We start from the raw sequence: 12362 nt of genomic DNA, 5'->3' as shown, positions 1-12362 counted from the left end.
ATTAACAGTTCAGACATGTGTTCACGTAGTGACTGACAACCTCTCTCCCTCCTCTCTGTCCAGTCTGACGGTGGAGGAACACATCCTGTTCTACTCCCTGCTGAAGGGCACCTCTCAGGCTGAGGCTCAACAGGCGGTCAATGTCATGCTGGAGGACCTGGGCCTGCCTCATAAGAGAGACGAGGAGGCACAGAACCTCTCAGGTGGGTCAGGCTGGGTGTGTGGGCTTGCCTCATAAGAAAGACAATGAACCTTTCAGGGGGAAGACAACGAGGCACAGGGCCTCTCAGGGGGGAGAACGAGTCACAGGACCTCTCAGGGGGGAGATTACGAGTCACGGGACCTCTCAGGGGGGAGATAACGAGTCACGGGACCTCTCAGGGGGGAGATAACGAGTCACGGGACCTCTCAGGGGGGTTCAGCCAGGTTCTCATGGAGACCTAAGGCATGAAACACACTTGTGAGCAGATACTGTTTCGAGGTCTTCCTTTTTTCTTTGTCGACCCTTTGCTGCTGCAAATTAATTAGCCAGAGGCCCTAGCAACGTTTCAGATGTTGTAGTGTTTTACCCTACATGTTTATTGTGTTTCACCTGAAATAACGTCCGTTCTCAATCTGTGCAGGGGGTATGCAGAGGAAGCTGTCTGTTGCCATGGCATTTGTTGGGGGCTCAAAGATTGTGATCCTGGATGAGCCCACGTCGGGGGTCGACCCTTACTCCAGACGGTCCATCTGGGACCTGCTACTCAAATACCGCACAGGTACCACCCCTAGCCACTACACCTGGTTTAGACCTGGGAAACCGTGTTTCAGCACTTCTCTAGGAGTAATTCAGTGCCAGGCTGAAGAGAGAAACAGGCAGGTACTCAGGCCTTCAGGGACTGGTGTTTCCCATCCCTGCTCCACCAAGCACTACAATCAACTCTCTCTAACCTTTGACCCCTGTCTTCCAGGGCGTGCAAGTGTCCCCGTCCACTCACCACATGGACGAGGCTGACCTGTTGAGTGACCTAGCTCCTAGTCCTGACCTCTGACCTCTAACCTCTAACCCCAAGCCGTACAGTGATCCTGTCCACTCACCACATGGACGAGGCTGACCTGTTGAAGGACCTAGCTCCTAGTCCTGACCTCTGACCTCTAACCCCAGTCCATACAGTGATCATGTCCACTCACCACATGGACGAGGCTGACCTGTTGAGTGACCTAGCTCCTAGTCCTGACCTCTAACCTCTAACCCCAGGCCGTACAGTGATCCTGTCCACTCACCACATGGACGAGGCTGACCTGTTGAGTGACCTAGCTCCTAGTCCTGACCTCTGACCTCTAACCCCAGGCCGTACAGTGATCCTGTCCACTCACCACATGGACGAGGCTGACCTGTTGAGTGACCGTGTGGCCATCATCTCTAAGGGCCAGCTCCATTGCTGTGGCTCCCCCCTCTTCCTCAAGAACTGCTTCGGGGTGGGATTCTACCTCACCCTGGTCCGACGCATGAAGGACATGAGGAAAAAAGAGGTGATACACTAGAATAGTATTCAACAGGAGATACACTAGAATAGTATTCAACAAGGGATACACTAGAGTAGTATTCAACAGGGGATACACTAGAATAGTATTCAACAGGGGATACACTAGAATAGTATTCAACAGGAGATACACTAGAATAGTATTCAACAGGAGGATATACACTAGAATAGTATTCAACAGGAGATACACTAGAATAGTATTCTATAGGAGATACACTAGAATAGTATTCAACAGGAGATACACTAGAATAGTATTCAACAGGAGATACACTAGAATAGTATTCAACAGGAGATACACTAGAATAGTATTCAACAGGAGATACACTAGAATAGTATTCAACAGGAGATACACTAGAATAGTATTCAACAGGAGAATAGTATTCAACAGGAGATACACTAGAATAGTATTCAACAGGAGATACACTAGAATAGTATTCAACAGGAGATACACTAGAATAGTATTCAACAGGGGATACACTAGAATAGTATTCAACAGGAGATACACTAGAATAGTATTCAACAGGAGATACACTAGAATAGTATTCAACAGGAGATACACTAGGATACACTAGAATAGTATTCAACAGGAGATACACTAGAATAGTATTCAACAGGAGATACACTAGAATAGTATTCAACAGGAGATACACTAGAATAGTATTCAACAGGAGATACACTAGAATAGTATTCAACAGGAGGATACACTAGAATAGTATTCAACAGGAGATACACTAGAATAGTATTCAACAGGAGATACACTAGAATAGTATTCAACAGGAGATATACACTAGAATAGTATTCAACAGGAGATACACTAGAGAGTATTCAACAGGACACTAGAATAGTATTCAACAGGAGATACACTAGAATAGTATTCAACAGGAGATACACTAGAATAGTATTCAACAGGAGATACACTAGAATAGTATTCAACAGGAGATACACTAGAATAGTATTCAACAGGGGAGATACACTAGAATAGTATTCAACAGGAGATAGAATATATTCAACAGGAGATACACTAGAATAGTATTCAACAGGATACACTAGAATAGTATTCACACTAGAATAGTATTCAACAGGAGATACACTAGAATAGTATTCAACAGGGGATACACTAGAATAGTATTCAACAGGGGATACACTAGAATAGTATTCAACAGGAGATACACTAGAATAGTATTCAACAGGAGATACACTAGAATAGTATTCAACAGGAGGAGATACACTAGAATAGTATTCAACAGGAGATACACTAGTATTCAACAGGAGGAGATAGTATTCAACAGGAGATACACTAGAATAGTATTCAACAGGAGATACACTAGAATAGTATTCAACAGGAGATACACTAGAATAGTATTCAACAGGAGATACACTAGAATAGTATTCAACAGGAGATACACTAGAATAGTATTCAACAGGGGATACACTAGAATAGTATTCAACAGGGGATACACTAGAATAGTATTCAACAGGAGATACACTATAGTAGTATTCAACAGGAGATACACTAGAGTAGTATTCAACAGGAGATACACTAGAATAGTATTCAACAGGAGATACACTAGAATAGTATTCAACAGGAGAATAGTATTCAACTACACTAGTAGTATTCAACAGGAGATACACTAGACTAGAATAGTATTCAACAGGAGATACACTAGAATAGTATTCAACAGGAGATACACTAGAGTAGTATTCAACAGGAGATACACTAGAATAGTATTCAACAGGGGATACACTAGAGTAGTATTCAACAGGGGATACACTGTGTAGTATTCAGTTGAGTAGTAGAGCATGGGGATAAACTAGAATAGTATTCTACAGGAGTGGGTATTCAACAGGAGATACACCAACAGGACACACAACAGGAGATACACTAGAATAGTATTCACGGGGATAGAATAGTATTCAACAGGGGATACACTGACTAGTATTCAACAGGGGATACACTAGAATAGTATTCAACAGGAGATACACTAGAGTAAATGGCATATATTATTATATATTATTAGATATTATATTAGATAAACTACTAGAGATAGTATTCAACAGGAGATACACTAGAATAGTATTCAACAGGAGATACACTAGAGTAGTATTCAAGAGATGGTGATACACTAGAGTAGTATTCAAAGGGCCAGATAATTGGCTAAGGTGGACAATGCTTATGTTGTCATTCTCCTCTCTCAGAATAACTATATGCCTCAGTGCCTCTGTGTTAAAGATGGGACCTGGTAGAGTGTCTCTGTGTAAAGGACCTGGTAGAGTGTCTCTGTGTAAAGGACCTGGTAGAGTGTCTCTGTGTAAAGGACCTGTAAGTGTCTCTGTGTAAAGGACCTGGTAGAGTGTCTCTGTGTAAAGACCTGGTAGAGTGTCTCTGTGTAAAGGACCTGGTAGAGTGTCTCTGTGTAAAGGACCTGGTAGAGTGTCTCTGTGTAAAGGACCACCTGGTAGAGTGTCTCTGTGTAAAGGACCTGGTACAGTAGCTCTGTGTAAAGGACCTGGTACAGTAGCTCTGTGTAAAGACCTGGTAGAGTGTTTCTGTGTAAAGGACCTGGTAGAGTGTCTCTGTGTAAAGGACCTGGTACAGTAGCTCTGTGTAAAGGACCTGGTAGAGTGTCTCTGTGTAAAGACCTGGTAGAGTGTCTCTGTGTAAAGGACCTGGTAGAGTGTCTCTGTGTAAAGGACCTGGTAGAGTGTCTCTGTGTTTTTGAATTTTTTAAACCTTTATTTTACTTGGCAAGTCGGTTAAGAACAAATTCTTATTTTCAATGAATGTTTTTTTTTAATGTTCAGGTATACCTTTCTCGAGCTCCTACACAGATTATTCACGTAACGTCAGCTAGCCAGCCAGCCAGCTAACATTAGCTATACACATATCGTACACGTAATGTTAGTTAGCGAGCAGCCAGCTAACATTAGCTATACACATATCGTACACGTAATGCGAGCCAGCCAGCTAACATTAGCTATACACAGATCATACACGTAACGTTAGCTAGCGAGCCAGCCAGCTAACATTAGCTATACACATATCGTACACGTAACGTTAGCTAGCGAGCCAGCCAGCTAACATTAGCTATACACAGATCATACACGTAACGTTAGCTAGCGAGCCAGCCAGCTAACGTTAGCTATACACATATCATACACGTAACGTTAGCTAGCGAGCCAGCCAGCTAACATTAGCTATACACAGATCGTACACGTAACGTTAGTTAGCGAGCCAGCCAGCCAGCTAACATTAGCTATACACAGATCGGACATGTAACGTTAGATAGCGAGCCAGCCAGCTAATGTTAACTATACACAGATCGTACACGTAACATTAGCTATAAACAGATCGTACACGTAACATTAGCTATACACAGATCGTACATGTAACATTAGCTAGCGAGCCAGCTAATGTTAACTATACACAGATCGTACACGTAACATTAGCTATACACAGATCGTACATGTAACGTTAGATAGCGAGCCAGCCAGCTAACGTTAGATAGCTAGCTAAAAGTAGAACTTAACTTGAAATGAAAACAACTTTCTAACAAAATTAGAAACATATAATACCTGAAAATGGAGCTAGACTCTTACCTGTACACATGGATGAATGTTTCTTTCCTCTGTCACGGACGCCATGGTTGCCCTTCGTTTGAAGATGTAATCCGGAGACAGGTGTTTTATCCAACAGTCTTTCTACTTTCTCCACATTTGGAAATCATCTGCTTTGACCGGGCATTCCGCTGATTTCAAAACTCGGTCAACTTCTTCCGTGACAAAAGACACCGTTTCTTCCCCACCATTGTCATCTGAAGACTCTACGAAGTCTGGTTCAATTAAAATGTTCTTACCAAAATCAGGGATTTCCTCATCGTCTGATTCATTTTCAGAGTCAGCATGGCACGATCATCCTCCAATTTTTTCCCAATAGCACTATTAAATATATATATATTTTGGCCATTTAGCAGACGCTCTTGTCCAGAGCGACTTACAGTAGTGAGTGCATACATTCTCGTACTGGTCCCCCGTGGGAATCGAACCCACAACCCTGCCGTTGCAAGAGAGCTTTTTCAGGTCTTCATATTTTTCAAACAAAGCAGCGATCGACAGGATTATCCACACATACTTAGCAGCTCATGTGATAGACAGAAGCATGCTACATGGCAGACCAATCCGAACTCATCTCTCGGCATGTCCAGCCCACTCATTATCTCAGCCAATCATGGCTAACGGGAAGGTTCCTGTATTTTTTCGTGGCTAAACCAACTAGGCTCGTTATTTAACCATTTCATTTGTATTTACAGACGACATACACATTTTTGTTATTAGGGCACATGATAGTTTAGATGTTCCAGAATGTATTTCTGCCCCAAAAAATGATTGAACATTTTTTATAAACAAAACCTCTCATGTGAAATATGGACGTGCAACCTACACCTAGTTTTTTGAAACGGGTCAAATTTTAAAGTGTTGTTGTTTCTTCTCTCTCTCTCGCTCATTCCCTCTTTCTCTGTGCTTCTCTCTCTCTCTGTCTATCAGAATGAGTGTGACTGTGCCTCAGAGTGTTCCTGTACCTGTTCCACCTGCACCAAAGTGAAAGAGGAATCCCAGGGCCAGTCCCAGCAGCTGGAGAGAGCTCTGGATGGTGGGGAAGTGTGTGTGATCGTGTGTGTGTGTCTAGATACTCTAATCAACCACTAGTTATGTAATATTCACTCCATGTCAACCCCCCCCCATCATCAATATGTCAATCAAACAATCTATCTATGTACAAAACCTTTATCTTCTCCCAGGTGACGTGGACAACATCACCACGCTGATCCATCACCACGTCCCAGAAGCCAAGCTGATCGAGGCCATCGGCCAGGAGCTGACCTTCCTGCTGCCCAACAAGGGTTTCAAGCACCGGGCCTACGCCTCCCTCTTCAGAGAACTAGAGGAAACACTGGGAGACATGGGCCTCAGCAGCTTCGGCATCTCTGACACCTCACTGGAGGAGGTGAGAATGGGGGTAGGGGAGATAGGACTGACTGGGGGAGTAGACTGGGGCTAGGGGGAGATCTGGGGAGGGGAATGGGAGGGGAGGTGAGACTGGGGCTAGGGGGAGATAGGACTGGGGAGGGGAGGGGAATGGGGGTGGGGGAGACAGGACTGGGGAGGGGGGAATCTGGTGGGGAGGTGAGACTGGGGGTAGGGGGAGATAGGACTGGGGAGGAGGGGAATCTGGTGGGGGAGGTGAGACTGGGGGTAGGGGGAGATAGGACTGGGGAGGAGGGGAATCTGGTGGGGGAGGTGAGACTGGGGGTAGGGGGAGACAGGACTGGGGAGGAGGGGAATCTGGTGGGGGAGGTGAGACTGGGGGTAGGGGAGACAGGACTGGGGAGGAGGGGAATCTGGTGGGGGGGAGTTGAGACTGGGGGGAGGGGAATCTGGTGGGGAGTTGGGGGGGTACTGGGGAGGAGGGGAATCTGGTGGGGGAGGTGAGACTGGGGGTAGGGGGAATGGGGAGGAGGGGAATCTGGTGGGGGAGGTGAGACTGGGGGTAGGGGGACTGGGGAGGAGGGGAAGGTGGTAGGGGAGCTGGGAAGTGCGCAGTTGCGTCCTCGATGTGTCTGTCTTCATTTGTATCCTGTCAGAAAGACCCGATCACTTTATGGAGAGCCATGTGAGTGAGAGCCGCTTCGCTTAGTACTCAGGGAGAAGGGCACAACTCGGCACTCCAGGCTGAAAAAGGCATGGATATTTTTTAGTTTGCATTACGGCCACACAAAGGGGATGCCGAAGTGAAATCTGAGGCATTATCAAGTGCTTATCAAATTGTGAATGAGAAAATGATGTAGTGTGTACATGTCACGCCCTGACCTTAGAGAGCCTTTATATTTCTCTATTTGGTTAGGTCGGGGTGTGATTTGGGTGGGCATTCTAGTTTGTCTGTTTCTTTGTGGGCCCTGGTATGGTTCCCAATCAGAGGCAGCTGTCTATCTTTGTCTCTGATTGGGAGTCCTTTTTTCCCCACCTGTGTTTGTGGGTAATTCTTTATTTTCTGTGAGTGTTTGTGTGCGCCACGGTTGCGTCATGTTCGGTTTCTGTGAAGGTTCTGTGAAGGTTCTGTGAAGGTTTACAAGCACGTGGAATTACAAGCACACTGCGCCTTGGCTCATCTATGAGGGAGTTTGAGGACAGTGACAGTACATCCTGCGCAAAAAAACAAAGCAGAGCTGATACCGCAACTTTTTTCAAGTCATCATTAGTCTCGTCATGCAGCCTTACAATGTATTAAACATCAAAACAAACAGCCCAACGTTTATAAAACAACTTACATGAATAGCTGTATATTAAGCAGATAGGAGGACCTATTTATTTGTTAACCGCTCAAGTTACATTAACCTGTTGCGACGAGCAATCCCGTATCCGGGAGCGTAATTATAGCCTGAAGCTCATTACCATAATGCAAGGTTAACTATTCATGAAAATCGCAAATGAAATAAAATAAATATATTGGCTCACAAGCTTAGCCTTTTGTTAACAACACTGTCATCTCAGATTATCAAAAAATGCTTTTCAACCATAGCTACACAAGCATTTGTGTAAGAGTATTGATAGCTAGCATAGCATTAAGCCTAGCATTCAGCAGGCAACATTTTCACAAAAACAAGAAAAGCAATCAAATAAAATAATTTACCTTTGAAGAACTTCAGATGTTTTCAATGAGGAGACTCTCAGTTAGATAGCAAATGTTCAGTTTTTCCCAAAATATTATTTGTGTAGGAGAAATCGCTCCGTTTTGTTCATCACGTTTGGCTAAGAAAAAAAAAACTTTTTTCCAAATTAACTCCATAATATCGACAGAAACATGGCAAACGTTGTTTAGAATCAATCCTCAAGGTGTTGTTCACATATCTATTCGATGATAAGTCACTCGTGGCAGTTTGGTTTTTCTCCTCTGTTCAAAATGGAACAATGCACGCACCTGGAGATTACACAATAGTTTCGACGGAGGACACCGAGCGGACACCTGGTAAATGTAGTCTCTTATGGTCCATTTTCCAATGATATGCCTACAAATACATCACAATGCTGCAAACACCTTGGGGAAACGACAGAAAGTGTAGGCTCATTCCTTGCGCATTCACAGCCATATAAGGAGACATTGGAACACAGCGCCTCAAAAATCTCTCACTTCCTGTATGAAATTTCAATCTTGGTTTCGCCTGTAGCATTAGTTCTGTGGCACTCACAGACAATATCTTTGCAGTTTTGGAAACGTCAGAGTGTTTTCTTTCCAAAGCTGTCAATTATATGCATAGTCGAGCATCTTTTCGTGACAAAATATCTTATTTAAAACGGGAATGTTTTTCATCCAAAAATGAAATACTGCCCCCAGAGGTTCAAGAGGTTAATAACTGTATATTAAGCATCTAGGAGGACCTATTTATTTTGGTAACGTTTAACACAGAATAGCCACGTGTGTCCGCACTCCCTCAAATCGTTTGGAGAATTTTTAAATATTTTATTCAGCTTTGTTCAATTGTATTCTTCATACTATAAAATAATGCCACAGAATTCTCGGCAAATCTTGTCTGCTAAATGAACTCTGGCACAGCCAGATCAGGACCTAACAGAAGGATTGACTCAGAGGATTCTATTCTGTTCTTCTGAAATAGACTACATTTTCTTCATATCATGTTTCTTTAGACTTGTCTAAAATAAATCATGGATTTATTGTGATGGTGTAGAATATATTACATGGATTTATTGTGGAGGTGTAGAATATATTACATGGATTTATTAGACTTTTTAAAATGTAGATCTATATTCTGCATCAGTGGCTTTATTGTGGAGGTGTAGACTATATTAAATGTATTTATGTTAATGATGGTGTAGAATATATTACAATGGATTTATTGTGGAGCCCTGTAGATCATATATTACATGGTTTATTGTGGAGGCCTGTATTCTATTTGAACACATACAGTGGGTTTAAATGAATAGCTGATGTTTATTCCTTCCAGATCTTTCTTAAGGTGACAGCAGATTTATTGAAGAGGCAGCAGCCAATGCCAAAACTCCAGGTAATATATTACTGGATTTATTCTCCAATTTACCAGACTCACTGTCCCGACAGTCTATAATTTACAGACTCACTGTCCCGACAGTCTACTCCTCTCCAATTTACCAGACTCACTGTCCCTACAGTTTACTTGTGGAAGTGTAGAATATATTACCTGGATCCAATGTAGACATATTCCCGACAGTCTATTTATTGACTCACTGTCCAGAGTATAATGTACCACACTCACTGGATTTATTTACCAGACTCACTGTCCCGACAGTGTAGAATATACTTCCCGACAGTCTATTTCCATTTACCAGACTCACTGTCCCGAATATATTACTAATTTATCACTGTCCCGACAGTCTAGAATATATTACAGACTCACTGTCCCGATTTATTGTCCAATGTAGAATATATTCCCGACAGTCTATTTATTAGACTTTCCCTAAAAATGTACCACACTCACTGTCCCGACAGTTCTGCATCAATTTACCAGACTCACTGTCCCGACAGTCTACTCCTCTCCAATGTACCACGATCACTGTCCCTACAGTCTTTACTGTCTCCAATTTACCAGACTCACTGTCCCGACAGTCTACTCCTCTCCAATTTACCAGACTCACTGTCCCGACAGTCTATTTGCTTGACAGACTCACTGTCCCTACAGTCTAAATTTCATGACCACACGCACAGCCCTACAGTCTATCATGGTGAAACTCACTGTCCCGACAGTGGTCAGGGGTTTAAGACTCACTGTCCCTAGGTGGCCTCTCCAATATTCTCACTTGAACACATACAGTGGGTCCAAATGAAGTCTAGCTGATGTTTATTCCTTCCAGATCTTTCTGAAGGTGACAGCAATTTATCACTGTCCCTACAGTTTACTCCTCTCCAATGGAAGACAGTCTACTTCCAATTTACCAGACTCACTGTCCCGGTAAATACCACACTCACTGTCCCGACAGTCTACTCCTCTCCAATTTACCAGACTCACTGTCCCGACAGTCTACTCCTCTCCAATTTACCAGACTCACTGTCCCGACAGTCTACTCCTCTCCAATTTACCAGACTCACTGTCCCGACAGTTTACTCCTTTCCAATGTACCACACTCACTGTCCCGACAGTCTACTCCTCTCCAATTTACCAGACTCACTGTCCCTACAGTTTACTCCTCTCCAATGTACCACACTCACTGTCCCGACAGTCTACTCCTCTCCAATTTACCAGACTCACTGTCCCGACAGTCTACTCCTCTCCAATGTACCACACTCACTGTCCCGACAGTCTACTCCTCTCCAATTTACCAGACTCACTGTCCCGACAGTCTACTCCTCTCTAATTTACCAGACTCACTGTCCCGACAGTCTACTCCTCTCCAATTTACCAGACTCACTGTCCCGACAGTTTACTCCTCTCCAATTTACCACACTCACTGTCCCGACAGTCTACTCCTCTCCAATTTACCAGACTCACTGTCCCTACAGTTTACTCCTCTCCAATTGACCAGACTCACTGTCCCGACAGTCTACTCCTCTCCAATTTACCAGACTCACTGTCCCGACAGTCTACTCCTCTCCAATTTACCAGACTCACTGTCCCTACAGTCTACTCCTCTCCAATTGACCAGACTCACTGTCCCGACAGTCTACTCCTCTCCAATTTACCACACTCACTGTCCCGACAGTCTACTCCTCTCCAATTTACCAGACTCACTGTCCCTACAGTCTACTCCTCTCCAATTTACCAGACTCACTGTCCCGACAGTCTACTCCTCCAATGTACCACACTCACTGTCCCTACAGTCTTCTCCACTGTCCCTACAGTCTACTCCTCTGTCCCTACAGTCTACTCCTCTGTCCCTACAGTCTACTCATCTGTCCCTACAGTCTACTCCTCTGTCCCTACAGTCTACTCCTCTGTCCCTACAGTCTACTCCTCTGTCCCTACAGTCTAGTCCTCTGTCCCTACAGTCTAGTCCTCTGTCCCTACAGTCTAGTCCTCTGTCCCTACAGTTTACTCCTCTGTCCCTACAGTCTACTCCTCTGTCCCTACAGTCTACTCCTCTGTCCCTACAGTCTACTCCTCTCCAATTTACTTCCTACCTTCTTTTTCCAACTTATGAATGTTCCTCTTTTAAGTAGTTTCTGTTGTGTTGTTGTTGTCGACGATGACGTTGTTGTTGTGAAGTGTCATGTTGTTGTGTTGTGAGGTGTTTTTGATGTCTTGTGAACTGTGGACCACCCTACCATAGAACAGTGGATGTTGCTGAAGAGAACCAAAAGCTGCAGTAAAGTTGGTGTGGAGGAGGGTGAACCTGAAGGTTAGATTCCGCCACTTAGCCTGCCTGTTTTCACACCAGGCGCTTGCCTAGAGACATATAAATGGTTGGCGCCTTTAGTCTGGCAAGACAAGACTCAAAGTATCACTTTGGCTAAGCATGTAAGTCAGACCAAGCGAGACTATCTTTCCTGAAATCATAAGCTAATGCTTTAGCTCAGCAAGCTAACACAGTTTGAGGAACCCTATGCCTAAACCTTAACCTTTGAACCTGCCGGGCAAATATATCCACTTCCTAATGACTGTCTTCTCCTACTTTACACAGAGGCTAACGGTCTGAAGCAGGCCAACGGTGGGGGTAACCATGACGACGACAGCGCTGGGAAAGGGTCGTGTCAGGTCAAAGGAGCCAATCTGGTCATGCAGCAGTTTCTGGCCCTGCTGGTCAAGAGGTTTCACCATGCTACCAGATCATACAAAGACTTCCTCGCACAGGTTT

General features: G+C 44.1%; 1 protein-coding gene across 1 annotated transcript in view; it reads left to right on the top strand.

Annotated features, from left to right (window-relative positions):
• The window catches only part of LOC124009874 (retinal-specific phospholipid-transporting ATPase ABCA4-like), a 118278-nt gene that overhangs the window by 64693 nt on the left and 41223 nt on the right, over positions 1-12362 (top strand). Inside the window, 9 exon segments of the mRNA XM_046322093.1 lie at positions 64-203; positions 624-761; positions 1334-1515; positions 6069-6174; positions 6323-6528; positions 9542-9568; positions 9571-9601; positions 11838-11906; positions 12189-12358. Coding sequence (XP_046178049.1) covers positions 64-203; positions 624-761; positions 1334-1515; positions 6069-6174; positions 6323-6528; positions 9542-9568; positions 9571-9601; positions 11838-11906; positions 12189-12358 — 1069 coding nt within the window.

The sequence above is a fragment of the Oncorhynchus gorbuscha genome, linkage group LG22, assembly GCF_021184085.1.
Source record: "Oncorhynchus gorbuscha isolate QuinsamMale2020 ecotype Even-year linkage group LG22, OgorEven_v1.0, whole genome shotgun sequence".
NCBI lineage: Eukaryota > Metazoa > Chordata > Actinopteri > Salmoniformes > Salmonidae > Oncorhynchus > Oncorhynchus gorbuscha.
Note: the sequence above shows the minus strand (reverse complement) of the source record. Positions and strands in the feature narration are given on the sequence as shown.